The sequence below is a fragment of the Megalobrama amblycephala genome, linkage group LG19 (assembly GCF_018812025.1).
Source record: "Megalobrama amblycephala isolate DHTTF-2021 linkage group LG19, ASM1881202v1, whole genome shotgun sequence".
NCBI lineage: Eukaryota > Metazoa > Chordata > Actinopteri > Cypriniformes > Xenocyprididae > Megalobrama > Megalobrama amblycephala.
Window position 1 is genome coordinate 35843112 of NC_063062.1, and position 24088 is coordinate 35867199.

The 24088-nt window shown below is 36.1% G+C and overlaps 1 protein-coding gene across 2 annotated transcripts in view; it reads right to left on the bottom strand.

Annotated features, from left to right (window-relative positions):
- Nucleotides 1-24088, bottom strand: part of LOC125253810 (latent-transforming growth factor beta-binding protein 4) — a 71500-nt gene that overhangs the window by 34811 nt on the left and 12601 nt on the right. Inside the window, exons 3-6 of one of the 2 annotated variants that reach the window (XM_048167949.1) lie at nt 14562-14836; nt 12420-12522; nt 7091-7159; nt 1319-1441 (exon numbers count right to left, since the gene is read on the bottom strand). In XM_048167949.1, coding sequence (XP_048023906.1) covers nt 1319-1441; nt 7091-7159; nt 12420-12522; nt 14562-14836 — 570 coding nt within the window. The remainder of the gene's footprint in view (nt 1-1318; nt 1442-7090; nt 7160-12419; nt 12523-14561; nt 14837-24088) is intronic. The other variant, XM_048167950.1, reaches the window with a different exon arrangement.

Here is a 24088-nt window from a genome sequence, read left to right on the forward strand (position 1 = left end):
AAGAGTGTTTTGACCCACTTAAGTACGACTGCAGTACATCTTTAAATGTAATTTCATTATTACTTCTATTGTTTTTGTGTACTGCATTTCTATCGAAACTTGTATTCACATTTATTTGTCATTGCACATTTGTAATGATGAAGTTGCACTTTTAAAACTTTTAAAATATATTAATTTTAAATGTATTATCAAATAACACACTACAGTGCTTTAGTATGCTAGTCAACACATCAAAATAAGTTTACTTCTTTAAAGTTTGACAAGAAATTATTAAACCATAAAAAGCATCTCTTTAATTTGACATTATTACAAAGCGCACATTTTAAAAGTGTACTTAAGTGTGTTAAGAAACGTAGTGATGAAAGTGTACTCGCTTTAAGTGCACTTAAGTGGCCTTTTATGTCATTAATATTATATTATCTGCAAGTACTTTTTTTTAAAATACACTTTTAAGATTTGAAGTGCACTACAAGTGCATATTCAGAACAAATAAGCAGAGAATTGAAGACTGTGAATCACTGTCTATTTTTATTGTATGGAAAAAGAAGGTCGTACGGGTTTGGAATGACATGAGTAAATGATTTTTTTTGTGTGAAATATTCCTTTAAGTTGGTTGCGTTTGTTATGGACGTCATACTTACGCAAACCTAGCTTAACAAAACAGCTCCAAGGAAAAAAAATATATATTTCTGCTACTCATTCTACATTGGCATCATTCTTTACACTTTTGGCACTTTGATTGGTTCAGCAGCACAAACAAAGTTTAAAGTAGAGCCAGGCATACAATAATCAGCCACAGAGCCACTGGAAATGACATACAGATCAGCTTGAGCAAATCACTGCATAATCACACATATGTAGTACATATACACAGCAGGCATAGGTACACTTACCTGACTGACAAACATGAACATGCTCAGAATCTCAAGAAGGCTTGACAAGATACAGACGAGAAGAAAACTTGATTAAAATAGAGTCACAGAATTTCCCAGATGCAAAAACTCAGGCAGAAAGAAAACACTGAGCGATCAGGCCTCGATTTAAGGATGCATATGCATAGAGCCAACAGGCATCTCTCAAGCAGAGCCAAGTAATGCCTGCTGGAATAGACAGAGACACAGCGCCACACAGCCAAAACCTTCACTCATTTGCATTGGCTTTGTAGTGTGGATTTGAAACTCATGATGTGTTAGTATTGGCCTGTATGAAGTCTGTGTATGACTGAAGGCTGTAGCTGTGTGGCATGGCTGTCCTGCCATATTCCCGCCGCCGTTCTCCTCTCGTGTGACGCCGTAGTGTCCGACAGTCCCGTACTTACAGATGCAGATCCCATGAGAGGCGTCCAATAAGTAGCCCTCTTTGCAGATACAACTGTAGCTCCCTCGGGTGTTTACACAGTTCCCGTTTTCACAGAAACCCGGCTGCAAACACTCGTTAATATCTACACCAGAGGAGGAAACATGACTGTCATAACCTGATGTGTTGGTGTGGGAATACCCTTGTGAAAAAGAAGTGTGCTTTGTGGTGTACTTCAAAGAATCTAAAAAAGTTGCACTTGCAGATAATATTAGTGAAATAAAAGGCCACTTAAGTGCACTTACGTTTCTTAACACAGTTAAGTACGCTTTTAAAAAATGTATTTTGTAATAATTTTACTTTAAAGTACATTTTAAATCATGTTTTAATAATCTTTTGTCATGCTTTAAAGAAGTACACTTATTTCGATGTGCTGACTAACATATTTTAAATGTTCTAAATTGCAACTTCATCATTATAAATGTGTAATTACAAATACATTGAAAAATATATTATATGTTTAGCTTACAATGAATGCATAAATAAAGTATTTATGAAATTACATATAAAAATGTAAAGATTTACTGAAGTCCTACTTAAGTGGGTCAAAAAAACCCTCTTAAGTTCAACTAATAGCATTAAATATAAATTTAAACTATAATTCATGTTCATTTAATTGTAAGTAACCTGCAATTAAGTGTCCAAATGTATCCAAAAACATACAGTATAAAGACAATAGAAGTAATTATGAAATATAAATATACCACTTTAAGCTCAAGCTGCATTTACTATAAATTTAAACAATAATACATGTAAATAGCATGCATTTAAGTGTCTGAAAACATTACATTCAGTATATTCTTCTGAAGTATATTATTTAAGTAAGAAGTACTCTTTTCAAAAGTATGCTAAAATGTACTTGTTTTTCACAAGGGATTGTTTGTCAGTCCATGTTAGCCATTGAACAGCTGCTCTTGTTTGATCAATATCTGGCTGGTGCAGGGATAAAAGATTTTTACTGAAGAAGCACCAAATGACAAACAGGTAGACTGGACAGGCCATGTTTTGGTAGGTTGCTGACGTGCAAAAGTGCAATTAAAGGTATTTTTTTCTGAAATTTACAGTGTTTTTTTTTTGTTTTACTCTTATCTGAAAAGATCAAGAAAGATGTTATTCCTCATGACAGTACTTTCACAAGGATACCTTGTATTGTGGTGTTCAGTATTATTAGCTCAAATGTAGCAAATACTGCAACCATTACTGTTACGTAACCTGAGGTTTGAAGAAGCAGGAGAGGAAATGTAGCATTCAGTGAAGAGAGAGAGAGAGATACGTAACAAATCTGGAGTTGTCATTATTTGACCCTGTGACCACCTCCAGCTATGTCTTGATAAATTGATTTCACAGTGTGTTTATCAAACCATCTGTTCTGCCGTTACGGTCAGGATAAAGATCGGAAAACAATGCCGTAGCTTCTCCTCGGGGGAAGGAGGTTTCTGGATTTCACAGATTTTGACAAATCGTGAAAGTTTCATTCCATCATAATTACTAGCATGTGAGACTATTTGGAGTACGCAAGTAATTTTATTTTATTTCTTTAAATTAAGCTGGACATGCTTCTCAGTATGCATTTCAAAGTCTGTATATAAATATACCTTTTTTTGTCTTGTTTTCCAATACAATTATCTAAACATCCTTACAACAAGATCTATTTACATAAGAAGCAAAATGATACAAGATGAAGATCAATGGGGTAATCACTGGGAAACAACCTTTTTGTTGTTCTAAAGGAGTGGTTAATTTTGATTTCACTTTTTTAACTTTAGTTAGTGTGTAATGTTGCTGTTTGATCATAAACAACATCTGCAAAGTTACGACGCTCAAAGTTCAATCCAATGGGAGATATTTTCTTTTATAGAAATCACTTTTTAAGGACTACAACAAACGGCTGGTAGGGACTACAACAAGCTTCTTCCTGGGTTAGTGACATCACTAACCCTAAAATTTACATAAACCCCGCCCCCGAGAACACACAACAAAGGGGGCGGGGCCATGTTGGGCTGCTTTAGAGAAGAGGAAGAGTTGTTGTAGTAGAGTGTTGTTGTCATGCCGTCATTTTACGCCAGACTGCTTCACAAACGAGGGTCAATTCAACACAAAAGATGAACATGACGCACATGCTAGAATCAACTCCACAGCAACTACATCAATTTATCCACTAACCATTCAGAAACGTCTAAAAGTTGTAACTTCTTCCTGAGTCTCTCCATCAGTGTCGACTCCGGTTTGAACAATGTAAGGCTGAACACCGTTACTGACAATCCTCATTTTGGCTGCGTGAGATTCTCCAGCTTTGTTGTTGTTGAGCTGTTAAAGCTCCGCCCTCTTCTGGAAAGGGGGCTGGGAGCAGCAGCTCATTTGCATTTAAAGGGACACACACAAAAACGGCATGTTTTTGCTCACACCCAAATAGGGGCAAATTTGAGAAGCTATAATAAATGATCTGTGGGGTATTTTGAGCTGAAACTTCACAGACACATTCTGGAGACACCAAAGACTTATATTACATCTTGTAAAAAGGGGCATAATAGGTCTTCTTTAAGCATAAAATTCTTGTGTCATTATTCAAGTAAATAGATCTTATTTTAAGAATGTTTAGATAATTGTGTTGGAAAACAAGGAAAAAAAAAGCTGAGTAAGAACCTACCTACCTACTAATGTCACCGAGCCAAAATGCTATTTTCATGTAAGGATTTGCATCTGCAATGCCCACTCTTTACCTTCCAATCAATTCCCACTGAATAAAATAATCCCGTTCCACATTTCCCCTCTATTTCACTCAGAAATACGGCACATTATGAAAATAAAATGGCTTGCAAATGCTTTTTTATGTTGACTTTATATGGCGTTATTTTACTGTCAATTGTCGAGAGCACATTATTGTGACGCGAGAGCATATCAATGTAATGCGCGAGCGCAAATCTGTCCGCTCCCGCGCGGATTTCCTCTGCTCTCGCGCAAATCTGTCCGCTCGCGCGCGGATTTCCTTTGCTCTCGCGCAAATCTGGACGCGCGCGCTCAAATATACAGTGCTCTCTTATGAACTGCCTCTCCTCTCGCTCAGATATTGCGTGTGCACGCTCAAACTGTTTCCTGCGTGCTCAAACGTGTCCTGCGCGCTCAAACTGCACATGTGCTCACGAATCTCTCCGTGCTCTTGCAGAAATTAATTTGCTTTTGGATTAAATGCTGTCAAAAGTTATAAACCAATCAGAAGAGACGACTGATCCATGAAAATGCTACATGGAATCTTATTGGCTGAGAGTGAACTGTGCCTGGAATTCTTTCGACAAAAATATATATTTTATTTCTTTACAATTTAATAATATTTTTAAATGTAACCTAGTCTAACTGCATCACATTACAGGTCAAACCCCTATTTATCTAAACAAACAAACAAAAAATGTTTCTTAAAGTTATTGTGGTCATACGTTTTGTGTTGAAATTAAAAAAAAAAAAAAAAATAGGTAACATTTTACAATATGGTTTTTATTTGTTAACATTAGTTAATGTATTATCTAACATGAACTAACAATGTGCAATACATTACTGTAATTATTAATCTTTGTTAACGTTAAAAATACAGCTGTTTGTTGGTTGTTTACTTCACAGTGCATTTAATAATGTTAACAAATACAACATTTGATTTTAATAACGTATTAGTAAATGTTGAAATTAACATTAACAAATATTAATAAATACTGAAGAAGAGCAATTCATTATTAGTTAATGTTAACTAATGCAGTTAAATAATGTTAACGCAACCTTATTGTAAAGTATTACCAACAAACATCTTCTGATTTAAGACCGAACAAGATCAGGGTCAAATCGTCATTCCCTTAATACTTAATGTGGAGATCACATACCACCATTGTCAATTTCTTTTGAGGTCTGGTATAAAACATGACATACAAAAATACCTAAGCTCTTGTGTATGCACGATTAAGCAAAAGAACGCGATCTTATTCCTAAATGACAACGATTCGGTTATGTCTATTAAACCTTTTGAAATTACAATCATACCAGAATATTTAAACCTGCTTTTGCATTGCTGCTGAAAGCAGTGGTCATGTAAGCTATATGTTTTAAACAGCTTCACAAAGTGTTTTCAACAACATACTATTGCTACATCTGTGTTGCAAACATTAAATAATAATGCAAGTATTGCAATAACAATTTATAGTCTGAATATACACTGATTTCAGCAATTAAAATAAGTAGCTAAATGAATGTTGAAACTAATGTTGTTACACTGTTCTGCCAGTAGGTGGTGACCAGTGACTGTTAAAATGTATTTGATGTATCAGAATGTATTTGATGTATCAGAATCATTAATTCCAGACCTCAAAAGAAATTGACTATAGTGGTATATGTGATCTCCACATTAAGTATTAAGGGAATGACGATTTGACCCTGATCTTGTTCGGTCTTAAATCAGAAGATGTTTGTTGGTAATACTTTACAATAAGGTTGCGTTAACATTATTTAACTGCATTAGTTAACATTAACTAATAATGAATTGCTCTTCTTCAGCATTTATTAATATTTGTTAATGTTAATTTCAACATTTACTAATACGTTATTAAAATCAAATGTTGTATTTGTTAACATTATTAAATGCACTGTGAAGTAAACAACCAACAAACAGCTGTATTTTTAACGTTAACAAAGATTAATAATTACAGTAATGTATTGCACATTGTTAGTTCATGTTAGATAATACATTAACTAATGTTAACAAATAAAAACCTTATTGTAAAATGTTACCTATTTTTTTTTTTTAAATTTCAACACAAAACGTATGACCACAATAACTTTAAGAAACATTTTTTGTTTGTTTGTTTAGATAAATAGGGGTTTGACCTGTAATGTGATGCAGTTAGACTAGGTTACATTTGATAAATATTATTAAATTGTAAAGAAATAAAATATATATTTTTGTCGAAAGAATTCCAGGCGCAGTTCACTCTCAGCCAATAAGATTCCACGTAGCATTTTCATGGATCAGTCGTCTCTTCTGATTGGTTTATAACTTTTGACAGCATTTAATCCAAAAGCAAATTAATTTCTGCAAGAGCACGGAGAGATTCGTGAGCGCACATGTGCAGTTTGAGCGCGCAGGACACGTTTGAGCACGCAGGAAACAGTTTGAGCGTGCACACGCAATATCTGAGCGAGAGGAGAGGCAGTTCATAAGAGAGTACTGTATATTTGAGCGCGCGCGTCCAGATTTGCGCGAGAGCAAAGGAAATCCGCGCGCGAGCGGACAGATTTGCGCGAGAGCAGAGGAAATCCGCGCGCGAGCGGACAGATTTGCGCTCGCGCATTACATTGATATGCTCTCGCGTCACAATAATGTGCTCTCGACAATTGACAGTAAAATAATGCCATAACTTTAATCTCCCCGCCATGAGAATTGTTCTTTTGTTAGTCACTTTGTGTAAAAGGATCCCCTAAATGTCTTTAAATATGATCTACAGCAGCACAAACTACATCCATCACACAATGAGTGAGAGTGACAAGCGCATCTGCTTCAGTTTCAGTATTTATACAAAACTAGACATGAACACAGCAACCATCAAAAAGTCTTTAGTGATGGATGTATTTGGCTGACCTCTGGATGAAGGAAGGAAGAATGAAGTGTTTGTTTGCATGTTCCTAAAATGTGTTTTGGCCTGTGAAAGATAATCGTGAACGCTCGGATCAATCTAGAACAGGGGCAGGAGACTCTTACCCACACACTGCGTCCCGTTGACCCTCTCGAAGCCTTTCGGGCAGTTCCCCTGTCCATTAACAGTGTTTCCTGTGAAGATAACAGCACACTGATCTCGAGCATGACACATGACAACATCTATCAAACTGTACTTAATGATGCATGCAAAAAATCAATTAACAAGTGATTCATCATCAAGACTGGAGGCTGAAACAAATTCAATGACACAAAACTTCCTGAAACAGTATTTCATTATGCCACATTATGTCTTTGTTCTTATATGTGAGCATATTTAGCTTACTTTCAATCTGTTTTTGCATTACTTTAAATCTGACATTACATTTTTTGCAAGTACAGTTTTTTATATATATATATATATACTTTTAAGATTTGAAGTACAAGTGCACACATAGAACAATTAAGCACACTTCTTTTTCACAAGGGAAGGCATGTTCCCTGATCAGTGTTTTTTTTTTTTTTGTCTTTCATAACAAAGCCTTCCAGCGGTTCAGGCATACTTTCCACAGTGCTTCACCGAGAAAATAACTATTTGTCCCTGTGAGGTTAAATATTTGTGGCTCCAGGGGAGCCAAAGATCCCAAAGGGTGTAACAGACGGATCTATTGTTCCAGTCATTATTCAGCATTGGGTAAAATGATTATGTAACCGTGTGCTTAACATTATCAACCACTCAGGGTCATCAAGCAGTTATGAAAATACATCCTTGGCAAATGTTTTTCTGTGCAAAGAACAACAGCAAAAAAAGCTCATCAGAAATGTCTCAGTAGCAATGAGATTTTAAATCAATAGTGCATTTTCTCTCAAAAACCCTGTTAAAAGGTTAGTTCATCCAAAACATTTTGCAATTTATTACTCACCCTCATGTCGTTCCACACCCGTAAGACTTTCGTTCATCTTCAGAACACAAATTAAGATATAATTAAGACAATAAAATAATCAAAGTGACTGCAGTGGTACAACCTTAATGTTATGAAGCGATGAGAATACGTTTTGTGCACAAAAACAAAAATAACGACTTTATTCAACAAATTCGTCTCTCCCCTGTCAGTCTCGTACGCAGTTCAGCACTTCCATGTTTACGTCCAAATGCCGGTTCAGTATTGGCCAGCTCCTGCGTCAGCATCACACGTATGCGTCGTGCTGATCACGTGACCAGCGTCGACCAATACTGAGAAACGTAAAACCTGGAAGCGAATAAAGTCGTTATTTTTGTTTTGTTTTGGAGCACAAAAAGTACAGTGGGTACGGAAAGTATTCAGACCCCCTTAAATTTTTCACTCTTTGTTATATTGCAGCCATTTGCTAAAATAATTTAAGTTCATTTTTTCCCTCATTAATGTACACACAGCACCCCATATTGACAGAAAAACACAGAATTGTTGACATTTTTGCAGATTTATTAAAAAAGAAAAACTGAAATATCACATGGTCCTAAGTATTCAGACACTCATATATTTAACTCAGGTGCTGTCCATTTCTTCTGATTATCCTTGAGATGGTTCTACACCTTCATTTGAGTCCAGCTGTGTTTGATTATACTGATTGGACTTGATTAGGAAAGCCACACACCTGTCTATATAAGACCTTACAGCTCACAGTGCATGTCAGAGCAAATGAGAATCATGAGGTCAAAGGAACTGCCTGAAGAGCTCAGAGACAGAATTGTGGCAAGGCACAGATCTGGCCAAGGTTACAAAAAAAATTCTGCTGCACTTAAGGTTCCTAAGAGCACAGTGGCCTCCATAATCCTTAAATGGAAGATGTTTGAGACGACCAGAACCCTTCCTAGAGCTGGCCGTCCGGCCAAACTGAGCTATCAGGGGAGAAGAGCCTTGGTGAGAGAGGTAAAGAGGAACCCAAAGATCACTGTGGCTGAGCTCCAGAGATGCAGTCGGGAGATGGGAGAAAGTTGTAGAAAGTCAACCATCACTGCAGCCCTCCACCAGTCGGGGCTTTATGGCAGAGTGGCCCGACGGAAGCCTCTCCTCAGTGCAAGACACATGAAAGCCCGCATGGAGTTTGCTAAAAAACACCTGAAGGACTCCAAGATGGTGAGAAATAAGATTCTCTGGTCTGATGAGACCAAGATAGAACTTTTTGGCCTTAATTCTAAGCGGTATGTGTGGAGAAAACCAGGCCCTGCTCATCACCTGTCCAATACAGCCCCAACAGTGAAGCATGGTGGTGGCAGCATCATGCTGTGGGGGTGTTTTTCAGCTGCAGGGACAGGAAAACTGGTTGCAATCGAGGGAAAGATGAATGCGGCCAAGTACAGAAATATCCTGGACGAAAACCTTCTCCAGAGCGCTCAGGACCTCAGACTGGGCTGAAGGTTTACCTTCCAACAAGACAATGACCCTAAGCACACAGCTAAAATAACGAAGGAGCGGCTTCACAACAACTCTGTGACTGTTCTTGAATGGCCCAGCCAGAGCCCTGACTTAAACCCAATTGAGCATCTCTGGAGAGACCTAAAAATGGCTGTCCACCAACGTTTACCATCCAACCTGACAGAACTGGAGAGGATCTGCAAGGAGGAATGACAGAGGATCCCCAAATCCAGGAGTGAAAAACTTGTTGCATCTTTCCCAAAAAGACTCATGGCTGTATTAGATCAAAAGGGTCTGAATACTTAGGACCATGTGATATTTCAGTTTTTCTTTTTTAATAAATCTGCAAAAATGTCAACAATTCTGTGTTTTTCTGTCAATATGGGGTGCTGTGTGTACATTAATGAGGAAAAAAATGAACTTAAATGAGTTTAGCAAATGGCTGCAATATAACAAAGAGTGAAAAATTGAAGGGGGTCTGAATACTTTCCGTACCCACTGTATTCTCGTCGCTTCATAACAGTAAGGTTGAACCACTGCAGTCACGTTGAATATTTAAATGATGTTTTTACCACTTTTCTGGACACTGAATGTGGTAATTTCTTTGCTTTCTATTGAGGATAAAAAAAATCATATTTCATCAAAAATAACGAAGGTCTTACGGTGTGGAACAACATGAGGGTGAGTAATTTTCATTTTTGGGCGAACTAACCTTTTACAATAATATAAATCATTATAGAAAAGTTAAAATATCATAATTTTTATTTTATTTATTTGTTTAGCTAACAGCTTTTAAAAATGTCAAGTCTGAGGAGGATGTCAGATTTTATTGTGGGACAAGTGATGTAATCATCATTAAATTTTCGGGGGAAAATCAACGGTTTGATAATTGTGCATATTTTCTTTTACTTATTTGTTCCATGAATTGGTTTGTGTTTCACAATTATTCAACCCTCTGGTGCTGTTCGGTCATTTTTTGACCGAAAAATTATACGTTTTCCCCCCCAATTTTTTAATCATTGTAATGGTACGAAACTTGGTAAAGGTTTTGGCACTTGCTATGTGAACATACATACATGCAAAAAATTATTTCTAAATGGTCCTGAAAAAAACAGTCAAACTTGTATTGTTCGTGGATAAAAATGAGCGCTTTGGAAATTAATGGGATACTAATTTCATCTAGTGGAAGCGTTTGGTACTGCACCCAAACAAAATCTTACTGAAAGCTAATTTTTTGAGATATCAACTTTAAATTTGGAACACAACTTGTTTAAATTTATGGCTTTGATTTTCTTGCAGTTTTAGAGTAAAACATATTTTGGAAAATATACATTTCATATAAAAATGCATTCACTTCATTTTTTTTTTTTATTTATTTTTTTTTTCACTTCAGCAATCATCTGCCAAGTGTCGTCTTTAAAAAGAGACTATGCTTAAGCCTGTACTCCAAAGATTCAAGATTTTCCAATAATTTAAGTTGGAAATTTCATTTTCAGGTCTATGCTCAAAAAGTGGTTAACAGGTACAGTAATAAACGGATCATAACAATTCCATAAATATAATTTAGTACCATAAAATAAAAATAAAACAAAATAAAATAAATAACATTATCAAACTAAAATATAATACATTAATTTCATTAAAAAAAAAAAAATGAAAAAAAAAAAAAAAAAAAAAACCTGTCATTTTTGACCACCAAGCGAGCAGCACCAGAGGGTTAAATGCACAGTTTTTGTTATGCTAATTTTGCTATGCATACAGTAGTCTTTCCTTGACTACGTTTACATGCACCGTCAGGCAATATTGTGATTAAACTTTAACTCATGTAAACAGAAAACTTAGATTAAATCAATGCAATTAAGCTCATAAATGTAGCAACCATAATCGTAGTAAACCATGTGATGTACTGCGATTTTAATCACAATAAACAGCCATGTAAACACTTTAATGGCATCTATTCCACTCCGAACAAAGTGCACATGTGCATATGTTTTGGCTGCTGAAGAAACAATGACATGAAGTTCATGTTGACAATGTTGCATGAATATAATGTACGCTGATGGTCGAAAACATTGAAATGGAGACTTTTTTAGGCACATCACTGAACAAATAACTGAGGATGGTTACCAAAGAACTGGAAAAAAATCTGGAAGAGCTTGGCCATTAAACGCCTAATGTGAATAATGGCCGTAAAAATAACCACAATTCTTAAAGAAAAGTCAGAATAATGAAAATCGCATGTAAACGGGAGTGAAAAGGTTTCCACGTGTCATGTAAACATCTTACTGCGATTAAGTCCTTACTCTGATTTTTGGATATAATCTCATTATTGGAGCACAAGTAAATGTAGTCATGTGACAACTTACCCCATATAGTGTTGCAATACACCCAGTTATTGAGGCCACAGTATGCATGTTTTGAATGTACATTAATATCTCAATAATACTGGATTGTGTCATTTTATGTCACTATATTTAATAAATGATAGTGGTGCTGAAGTCAGTTTCTATTAAATACGTGAAAGCAAAGACGATGAGGAATGTAAATATGCTGTAATGTTTAGCCAGCCGGCTGATCGAGGGCTGATGGCGACACCTTGACTGTTGCAATAATAATAATATAGTAGCAGGACTTAAATGCGCCGTCTGCCAAAGAACTCTCTAAGCTATATTTATCTCATGAAGTCATGCAGCGACTGCTCTATTTTCTGTTTTACATGATAGACATGTGTTTTTCTAGCCAGCTGAACTGATATCAGTGTGTGTGTGTGTGTGTGTGTGTGTGTGTGTGTGTGTGTGTGTGTGTGTGTCTCTGTGTGTCTCTGTGTGTGTGTGTGTGTGTGTGTGTGAGTTTGAGTTAAGAAGGAACAAACCTGTGTTTTGTTGCCTCTTTGTGCTCAAAGTACAAACCGTGCTGTTATAAACAGTCAGACGGTTTATAGTTGCAAACCTCCAGGCCTGTCTGACAGAACTGACATGCTCCATGTTTAGACGACTCACCTAAGAGCACTGGGCAGAGCGTGCACTCGTTGATGCCCCAGGCCTTCCCAACACCCCTGCAGCACATCTCTTGACTGCGCAGACCAGGTAAAGGAGAACTGCACTGTGGGATAGAGCAGAAAACACACAATCCTTCACTAATTCAAGTTGGGCACGGGCTGGTGTGATGCACTTGTTCAGGCTCAGGCCTCGTTGGTTAATTCACTAATAAATGAAAACTCTTTCATAGTTTACTCACCTTCACTTTGCTAAAAGTATGCATGCTATTATTATTTTGTGATAACTAGCAGAATGTCCAGATGTCCAAAATGTTCTTTAATGCCCAGAATGCCCTACTTTTTAGCGATCAAAAGCAATCTTTTAAAATGTATTAATATTTCAATCTATTTCTCATTGAAAGATTTTGCATATCGACTTTTTTGATATACAGAGTCATATCCCTTGTGAAAAAGAAGTGTGCTTAGATGTACTGAATGTGCACTTGTAGTTTACTTCAACTCAAATTTTCTGTAAAGCTGCTTTGAAGCCAGGTTTAGACCTTAGTTCAATTAGGACATTTAAATAGCTTTTATAAATGTACCCTAGAAAGAAACATTACTGGTGTGCATCTTGAGACAAAACAATATCACTGACATATTTAAGATTGCTTTCAGTTAAAACATGCATTTTAGTTTAGGACTACACTTAAGCCTTGTCTGTGAAACCGGGGGTTTATGTATTAAAGCACTATTCAAATATATTTAAAGGGGATCTATTATGCCCCTATAAGTCTCTGGTGTCCCCAGAATGTGTCTGTGAAGTTTCAGCTCAAAGATCATTTATTATAGCTTGTCAAATTTGCTCCTATTTGGGTGTGAGCAAAACACCGTTATTTTGTGTGTGTCCCTTTAAATGCAAATGAGCTGCTGCTTCCGGCCCCCTTTCCAGAAGAGGGCGGAGCTTTAACAGCTCAACAACAACAAAGCTGGAGAATCTCACGCAGCCAAAATGAGGATTGTCAGTAACGGTGTTCAGCCTTACATTGTTCAAACCGGAGTCGACACTGATGGAGAGACTCAGGAAGAAGTTACAACTTTTAGAATGAAACTGGACGTTTCTGAATGGTTAGTGGATAAATTGATGTAGTTGCTGTGGAGTTGATTCAACTCATCCACTAGCATGTGCCGTCATGTTCATCTTTTGTGTTGAATTGACCCTCGTTTGTGAAGCAGTCCAGCGTAAAATGACAGCATGACAACAACACTCTACTACAACAACTCTTCCTCTTCTCTAAAGCAGCCCAACATGGCCACGCCCCCTTTGTTGCGTGTTCTCGGGGGCGGGGTTTATGTAAATTTTAGGGTTTGTGATGTCACCAACCCAGGAAGAAGCTCATTGTAGTCCCTACCAGCTGTTTGTTGTAGTTCTTAAAAAGTGATTCCTGTAGAAGAAAATATCTCTCTTTGCATTGAACTTTGAGCATCTTAACTCTGCAGATGTTGTTTATGCTCAAACAGCAACATTACACACTAAATAAAGTTTAAAAAAAGTGAAATCATAATCAAGGACCCTTTTAAGTAACTCAAATAAGTGCGCTTTTTAAAAGTATGCCAATGTGCACTTCTTTTTCACAAGGGATGTACTGTACTACATTTACTTTTTGCTCCTCTTTGGAGCACTTTTGCTGTATGAAAGAGGAGTAGCCTTGACATTCTGTTAGATTATTTGTTTTGGTTTGCGCAGAGAAAATAATAATAATGCATGTTTCCAGCAACATACGAGTGAATAATCAATGCATTTTCATTTTTGTAAGAAGAATCTCTTTAACCCCAAGTTGCTCAAGGGGAATTGTCCCTTTAAGAAGAGTACTACAAGTTCCTTTAGATAAACAATCTGCTAAACAATCTTGAATAAACACACTTCAACAAGCTCATACAGAGGGTGGTGACGGAAGTTGTTTTCGGTACACTGGATACTGCATTTGCAGCTCAGCATGATCACATGACACTCATAATGTTTTGCCATAAACAAGTCGTTCTCAATTCATCCAACATAGTCCAGGCTTATCCAAGGCTGAGTCCTGATCCAGCTAGAATTAAACCAGATGCTCTATTGTTCAAATGAATGACATGAGGAATGAAAACAGAAGAGCTTCAAGCTAACCTGTCCATTGCTGACTTCTCTGAAGCAGTATTTGAAGCTGGATGACTCCGTGTAGACTGAATCCCCGCGTATGGTCTGGGCTTGTATCCGTGGTGGTGGCGCCTCCGCTCTCTCTCCCGGCAGCTGGCGACGATGGGCACCCGAAAGCCCTGCGGACCAGGTGACCGTTTCCGAGTGCTCGTGCACTGTGGGGCCGTAACCCACCTTCAGCACCTGGTGGATTTTCACACTGGCCTCTGGAGGGTGCTGGACTCGCACCTTCACCATGGGGGAGGCTGAAGGACAGAGACACAGAAACATACACTGATGATGGCTTTCATCATACAATCATAAAGATCATGGGCAGCTTTGACCCTGTGGACATTCAGAAGATAAAACACACTTTTCACAATTTACACTCTCACTAGTTTCATGTGTGAAACTAAAAAACTGGTGAAAAACAAACAAACAAACAACAAAAAAACCAAAAAAACCTGGTGTACACTCTAAAAAATGCTGGGTTGTTTCAACCCAAATTTGGGTCAAAACTGAACAAACCCAACCGTTGGGTTAAATTGTTAAATTTAACTTTTAACCCAATTGTTGGGTTTGTCCATATTTGACTCAAATTTGGGTTGAAACAATCCAGCATTTTACAGACGGTAGGATTTACTTTGAATTAAGATGCTTCTCCAGTGTTCCAGAGTATGTCAATTTACCCTTATTAGCTAATAATTCTGATTATGTTCAAGATGGACATATTTCTAACATAGCTCTCCTCTGAGAAAACCTAGCGATCAGGTGTTTTCAATCTCATCTGAGATTACTTTGTGATGTAACAAGTAAAGTATTGCATTACAAGTAACGTGCATTATGTAATCAGATTACATTTTGATGTAAGGAGTGAAGTAACGCATTACAAGTAACATGCATTATGTAATCAGATTACTTTTTGATGTTACGAGTAATGCATTACAAGTAACGTGCATTATGTAATCAGATTACTTTTTGATGTAAGGAGTAATGCATTACAAGTAACATGCAATATGTAATCAGATTACTTTTTAATGTAAGGAGTAAAGTAATGCATTACAAGTAACGTGCATTATGTAATCAGATTACTTTTTGATGTAAGGAGTAACGCATTACAAGTAACATGCATTATGTCATCAGATTACTTTTTGATGTAAGGAGTAACGCATTACAAGTAACGTGCATTATGTAATAAAATTACTTTTTGATGTTACGAGTAATGCATTACAAGTAAGGTGCATTATGTAATCAAATTACTTTTTGATGTAAGGAATAAAGTAATGCATTACAAGTAACGTGCATTATGTAATCAGATTACTTTTTGATGTAAGGAATAAAGTAATGCATTACAAGTAACGTGCATTATGTAATCAGATTACTTTTTGATGTAAGGAGTAACGCATTACAAGTAACATGCATTATGTCATCAGATTACTTTTTGATGTAAGGAGTAACGCATTACAAGTAACGTGCATTATGTAATAAAATTACTTTTTGATGTTACGAGTAATGCATTACAAGTAAGGTGCATTATGTAATCAAATTACTTTTTGATGTTACGAGTAATGCATTACAAGTAACGTGCATTATGTAATCAGATTACTTTTTGATGTAAGGAGTAACGCATTACAAGTAACGTGCATTATGTAATAAAATTACTTTTTGATGTTACGAGTAATGCATTACAAGTAAGGTGCATTATGTAATCAAATTACTTTTTGATGTAAGGAGTAAAGTAACACATTACAAGTAACATGCATTATGTAATCAGATTACTTTTGATCTAACAAGTAAAATAATGCATTACAAGCAATGTGCATTACGTAATCAGATTATTTTTTGATGTAACGAGTAAAGTATTGCATTACAAGTAACATGCATTATGTAATCAAATTACTTTTTGATGTTATGAGTAAAGTAATGCATTAAAAGTAATGTGCATTATGTAATCACATTACTTTTTTGTTAATGAAAATTACATTCTAATAACACAAATACATACAAAAAAAAAATAACAAAAACATGTTATTTTCAAAAACAAGTCACAGTAATAGTATGAATTATAGCTGAAATATAGCTATTGATGCATGATGTCAACAATAGCGGACAGATGATTAATCAGAATTTTCTTCCAATCTAATATCAATACTTGGAAAATGTAACTGTGATATGACTCATTAGATATTGCTTGATGCTACAACTTTTTTTTTTTTTTTTTTTTTTGCAAGAGTCTCATAGGATAGAAGGAATGGATAGATATTCTGAAGCAACTTGGCATTTCTGACTGGCCATCAACCATCTTAGTTTGGAGGAAAAAAAATCTACATACAACGGCTTGCCACTTGGTGGCAATGTATAGGAAGATGCACTAAGGTCCACTGTAGAGGATGATGTGCAACTATGTCATCAAAACCCATGCATATGCTAGAAAATGCTTTTTGAATAGCTGTCCACTGTAGTGACCTCTATGCATGAAAGGGTTAAAAGGAAAGTCTGTGTCTAGGGCAATAATAAAACAATACGCTCTATACATTAATGTTTTAAATTCATGAGCCTCGTAATCTTGAATCAGAATAACTTCCCCTCCCTCTTGCAGCTTCTCTTCTCTGATGATGAGGGCGGGGCAACCTGTCACTCACATGAGATCCACCAATTGCAAACTACAACCATCCAACCATCCAATCAATTCCCCAGTGAAAAAAAAATCAAGCCCCACCCTACATTTGTTCTTGTTCCAGAAGTATTTATCTTTGATATACGGCACAATATGGAAGAAAAGACTAGCGCAACTTCTGATTCATGCTGAATTTATAGTTTACATTTGATAAAAAATCTAAAACTAAATCTGGCCACACCTCATTAAAAATCATTTTAAAAGAATCAATCAAAAAGTAAAGAATCCTCGAGGAGTTAAAACCATCACAGTCCATCAAAATAAGCTTCAGAGAAATTAGGCATAAAGGAGATTCTTCACCTATTAACAAACACTTGTGAGTTATTCTGGAGAGGCCTATTAAACAGCGGGCATTTGAAAAGCAAATTTATGTGAATATAAACCATGAAGGCATGGTAAAAAAATTTCCAATCCCATTCAACATGCCTGTAAACATTGTGAAGAGCCTTTCCTAACACACACTAATGAATATCCTGACACAGATCATGTCTTAGTCCTGGAAATGACACTGACTCACACTCACACACTCAGGACAGAGCAAAAGAAAGTTCTATGGATTTAATGCGTTTACTGTTTCACACATAAACAAACCGATGCTCCAGAAATAACAGAGGAAGAAAGAGAAAGGCATAGGGAGCATCCAAGTTACGATCTCTGAAAACAGAAGACTCATTCTCCTGAAACATGTTCTAGCTCTGAGTCACCATTACCTCCTGCCTTTCGGAGATTAAACTTGGCAAAAAGCTTGTCCAATTTTCCTCACCAAACAGCCGGCAAATGCAATGCTGTCGCTTTCCAGAGCTCTGTGTTTTATAAAAGATGATTTGAGGTCTAAAGACGATACGAAAATGGCTCTGTGATAAAAAGGGCCAGAAAAGAGAAAGCAACATGGGCCTTATTTGTTTGGACGAACATCTCTCCAACCCCAACCCCATCTGGGAACATCAGGTTCAATTTGGGATTCAGAAAGTTACACAACAGTACAGACAGTCTTTAGCACTCATAAGCCCAATCCAAGTTGCACAATAAGAGTGTTTTTAGTTCTCTCTGGCACTGCTGTACGGTTTACTGGCACCTTGCAAAAATCACATGTATCGTATAAAAATAGTAAAGTATTCATCCTAAAAAGGTGTAAGATTTTACTTTTAATTTTTACGTGTTGCATTCGAGTTGCATAAGCATTATATCACTCAAAACACATTTTTTCCACACCGCACCCTATGTAGTTGTGATTGTAATTGATGTTTCTGGCCATGTTATTTTCTGTTAATCAATTCAGAATTAAACACACATTATTTTAATATCATGTTGGTAATTTACAGCAGGTTTACAAAACACAGTTTTTACTGCAATACTTGGTAATACCAAAAGAAATGTTTCCAGAGAAAATACCACAAAAAAGAAAATACCACAGAAAAAAAAAGGCCATTTCATGTGATTTTACAGTAAAATACTGTTACATGTACAGTTTTTGGAAGTGAAAAAGAACAAGTCATCTTATAAATTAAAGTGAAAAAATGTAATTTGGTATATTAACATTATTTTAGTTCAAGAAATATATGGCTTTTGTCTCTCAAAGGAAAGAAGCGATTCTGAACTGCCTGAAATTAATAATTCCAGTCTCATTTTCTGCTGAACCTATAGTTTTGTAACTAATTTGCATAATGCCAGTCTATGGTCTTTAATGGCTGAACAGCGTCTCTTTGCCCCGCCCTCAAACACTGTAGTTGTATCTGAGACTGGAAGAGTTTGGATATGATATGATATGATAATGAGCATTTGGTTTCTGACCAATCACAACAGACTGGGCCATCTGACCAATCAGAGCAGAGCAGGCTCTCAGAAAGGTGGGGTTTCCGTTTCAGACACTGAATTATTATTCAGTGAGAATTAAAGTGTTTTTGACCTTGGATGCATGTAAACTTATTGTAGAAGACTCCAAAACAAAATTAGGAATCTTTAAATTAGCATAATAGGGACACTTTACACTGTCTTTCCTGAACACGCCCCAAGTCTTGGTGAGGTTTTGTAGTTCGTCATGTGTTATCAGCATTGCGTGCAGAAGCTTCTGGAGGGCAGCAGAGGTGGTGCTTGTTCATTTTTCTCCTTGCCAAAAAAATGACCTCACTTGACACTCCCCCATGAAATGACAGATGGAAACTCATTTATCATTACTGCCTGATTAAATAAACCAAAATTAAAGAGTAAACACACAGTGTTACATCAGCCGAGTCTGTGGTGTGTCACTGAGTGACGGCTGTCAGATTGAGATTATAATGGGAAATGCCACAGTTCATCTGTATCTATAAACACTACATACACACAGGGTCTTAAGCATGACAGAAAGTGAAGTAAAAAAGATATTTAACTAAACTATTTAATCACATGCTAACTCTTTAGCAATTAAGGGATTAGTGTTTGCTCTCATTTAAGAGTTGAAATGAATTCCTGGGAGTGTTTTCGATCATACTTTGTCTGGTGTAAAAGAAGTACTTTAAAAAAAAAACTGTAGTTACTAGAGAAATAATTCACTTTAAAAGAAAGTGCAAACTCAATGTAATGTTTTCAGACACTTAAATGCATGTTAATTCCAATTACATAAAAAACAAATTTTAATTTTAATTTGTATTAAATGAAATTAGTCGAACTTAAGAGAGTTTTTGACCCACTTAAGTAGGATCTTTATATGTAATTTTATAATTGCTTCTATTGTCTTGAAATATGGTTAAAACATTTATGGTAAACTAAAATATACAGGTGCTGGTCATATATTTAGAATATCATCAAAAAGTTGATTTATTTCACTAATTCCATTAAAAAAGTGAAACTTGTATATTATATTCATTCATTACACACAGACTGATATATTTCAAATGTTTATTTCTTTTAATTTTGATGATTATAACTGACAACTAAGGAAAATCCCAAATTCAGTATCTCATAAAATTAGAATATTACTTAAGACCAATACAAAGAAAGGATTTTTAGAAGTCTTGGCCAACTGAAAAGTATGAACATGAAAAGTATGAGCATGTACAGCACTCAATACTTAGTTGGGGCTCCTTTTGCCTGAATTACTGCAGCAATGTGGCGTGGCATGGAGTCGATCAGTTTATGGCACTGCTCAGGTGTTATGAGAGCCCAGGTTGCTCTGATAGTGGCCTTCAGCTCTTCTGCATTGTTGGGTCTGGCATATCGCATCTTCCTCTTCACAATACCCCATAGATTTTCTATGAGGTTAAGGTCAGGCGTGTTTGGTGGACAATTAAGAACAGGGATACCATGGTCCTTAAACCAGGTACTGGTAGCTTTGTCACTGTGTGCAGGTGCCAAGTCCTGTTGGAAAATGAAATCTGCATCTCCATAAAGCTGGTCAGCAGCAGGAAGCATGAAGTGCTCTAAAACTTCCTGGTATATGGCTGTGTTGACCTTGGACCTCAGAAAACACAGTGGACCAACACCAGCAGATGACATGGCACCCCAAACCATCACTGACTGTGGAAACTTTACACTGGACCTCAAGCAACGTGGATTGTGTGCCTCTCCTCTCTTCCTCCAGACTCTGGGCCCTGATTTCCAAAGGAAATGCAAAATTTACTTTCATCAGAGAACATAACTTTGGACCACTCAGCAGCAGTCCAGTCCTTTTTGTCTTTAGACGCTTCTGACGCTGTCTGTTGTTCAAGAGTGGCTTGACACAAGGAATGCGACAGCTGAAACCCATGTCTTGCATACGTCTGTGCGTAGTGGTTCTTGAAGCACTGACTCCAGCTGCAGTCCACTCTTTGTGAATCTCCCCCACATTTTTTAATGGGTTTTGTTTCACAATCCTCTCCAGGGTGCGGTTATCCCTATTGCTTGTACACTTTTTTTTTCAATCACATCTTTTCCTTCCCTTCACCTCTCTATTAATGTGCTTGGACACAGAGCTCTGTGAACAGCCAGCCTCTTTTGCAATGACCTTTTGTGTCTTGCCCTCCTTGTGCAAGGTGTCAATGGTCGTCTTTTGGACGACTGTCAAGTCAGCAGTCTTCCCCATGATTGTGTAGCCTACAGAACTAGACTGAGAGACCATTTAAAGGCCTTTGCAGGTGTTTAGAGTTAATGAGCTGATTAGAGTGTGGCACCAGGTGTCTTCAATATTGAACCTTTTCACAATATTCTAATTTTCTGAGATACTGAATTTGGGATTTTCCTTAGTTATAATCATCAAAATTAAAAGAAATAAACATTTGAAATAAACCAGTCTGTGTGTAATGAATGAATATAATATACAAGTTTCACTTTTTGAATGGAATTAGTGAAATAAACTTTTTGATGATATTCTAATTATATGACCAGCACCTGTCATTTAATTTAGTCATTTCTATCAAAACTTGTCACATATTTAACTCTATTTGTTGTTTCAATTTAAATATTTTAATGATTACTCATATTCGATATATTAATATTGAATAACACACTACAGTTAAAATGATAATCGAGTACTTTACGAAACAGTCATGAATGTCTACTTTCTTCAAGTGCACTTAAGTGGCATTTTATTTCATTAATATTATATCATCTGCAAGTACAACTTTTTAAAAATATACTTTTAAGATTTGAAGTACACTACAAGTGCACATTCAGTACAATTAAGCACACGTGGGTCGTGGGTCAAATAATGCGACATGCAGTTATTTTCATGCAGACGTCGATGATACACAACACAACACTCTCATAGTGAACACAGCTGAACACTAAACAGGCTAAATTCAACCCAAAACAATTATTATGTGTTATTAGTTGTGTTTAGTTACTTACTGTAAGAGCTAAGATACTTTGAAATATGTCTGTCATCCTCAAATATTTGTTTAGATGATCTACCTGAGAGAAAGTGAGTACTGAAGAACTGAGGAACACATGAGTGATGCAGGTTCATTTCTGGCTCCTGTTACTCTCTATTACCTCTGTCTAATAAAGAGGCAAAATGCCAAAACACATATATTAAAATGCCATCACGTCTTAGTAAATACCCAGAGCACCATTCAGGTTTTTCTGTGCACATGGTGGTTTCCTTGATGTCATTCGGCCTCCCAGTACAACAAACCCCCACATAATCCGTCTTGATGTCCTGACACATCATCTATTCAAGATGACACCTGAGATATTCCAGGTGTAACTGACATCTGCATGATGCATCAGATGCGTTTCTGCTTTAATTCATTACAGGACTCTAAACATGAAAAGGCTGGTGCTGCCATTTATGGATCACATCCAAACTGAGAACCTCAGCCAAATGAAAACAGAAAATACGCGTCGCCAGTCTGTGACACAGTCATTTTTCACCATCACAACAGTCTGGCTCTGTATGTGGCCATGAGTTACATAACAGACGATAGTGCCAAAGAACATTACCCTCGATGAAAATCTGAAAAGCTAATTTTATGTTGTGAAGTCTTGACTTAGTAATGCATTTCATTGTCTAAATAAAGTTCAACAAATTATATTGTAAAAGTTTTAATGAAACAGGGTGTGCTTGTTTAAATAGCATCCATTTATACATAAATGTGCTCCTAAAATGTTTCCACTTGTGAAAAACAAGAGCACTGTAGCATACTTTTAAAATTATGGAAATAATATACTTTAAAATAATATATTTGTGTGAACTGAATTTAATTCAGATGCTTAACTGCATGTTATTTACACTTAAATCAAAATGTATTATAGTTTAAATTTATATTAAATGCATTTAGTTAAACTTAAAAGTGATTTTTTTTTGACACGCTTAAGTACATTTTTATATGTCATTTCATAATTACTTCTATTGTCTTTGAAATGTGGTTAAAGTTTACTAATGAATGTACTGACAAGCATTTATGGTAAACTAAAATATACTTTAATGTCATTTCTATTGAACCTTGTATGTCATGTATGTAAATATATTTGCATTTACACATGATGAAGTTGCAATTTGATACATTTAAAATATATTAACTTTAAATGCAATACCAAATACTTAATAATGCTTCTTTAGTATGTTGGTCAACACAAAATTAAAATGTGCTTTAAAGTAACATTTTTAATTTGACATTATTACAAAGTGCACTTTTTAAAATTGTACTTAAGTGTGTCTTTAAGTGGCCTTTTATCTCATTAATATTACATGATTATCTGCAAATACAGTTTTTTAAAAAATATACTTTTAAGATCTAAAGTACACTACAACTGCAAATACAATACAATTAAGCACACTTCTCTTTCACAAAGGCAAAGCCATTGCACAAAATGCTTCAAAACATTTTAAATGCAAATATGTTGTAGAAAATGTCTTTGTGCTTTGTGCAAAATAAAACATTTAGCTTCCGCCAGATTGCATTCAATTTATGAAGAAAGCATAACGCCTCTTGCAGTTCAAAAAGCTTACGCTACATCCTACGCCTTCCGTATTCAACTTATGGAAAAAACGTAACTGATGCAACGTAACTGAAGTTGAATATGGAAGGCGGTCAGGCGGAAGCTAGATATTTTACTTTCATAACTTGTTAAATATGGATATTTTTCTTACACAAACGCATCGCTTCGCTTCGTGTGGAGTACATTTATGATGCATGGATGCACTTTCTTGAGCTTTACACTCGTTGGTCCCGTTCAATGCCATTATAAAGCTTAGATGCATCAGGATATTTATTAATATAACTCAGATTGTGTTCATCAGAAAGAAGAAAGTCATATACACCTAGGATGGCTTGAGGGTGAATAAAACTTGGGGTAATTTTCATTTGAAAGTGAACTAATCCTTTAATAAACACCAGGCCCACATTGTGTGTCAACATGCCTTCCAAAAGTAAACTCACCATGA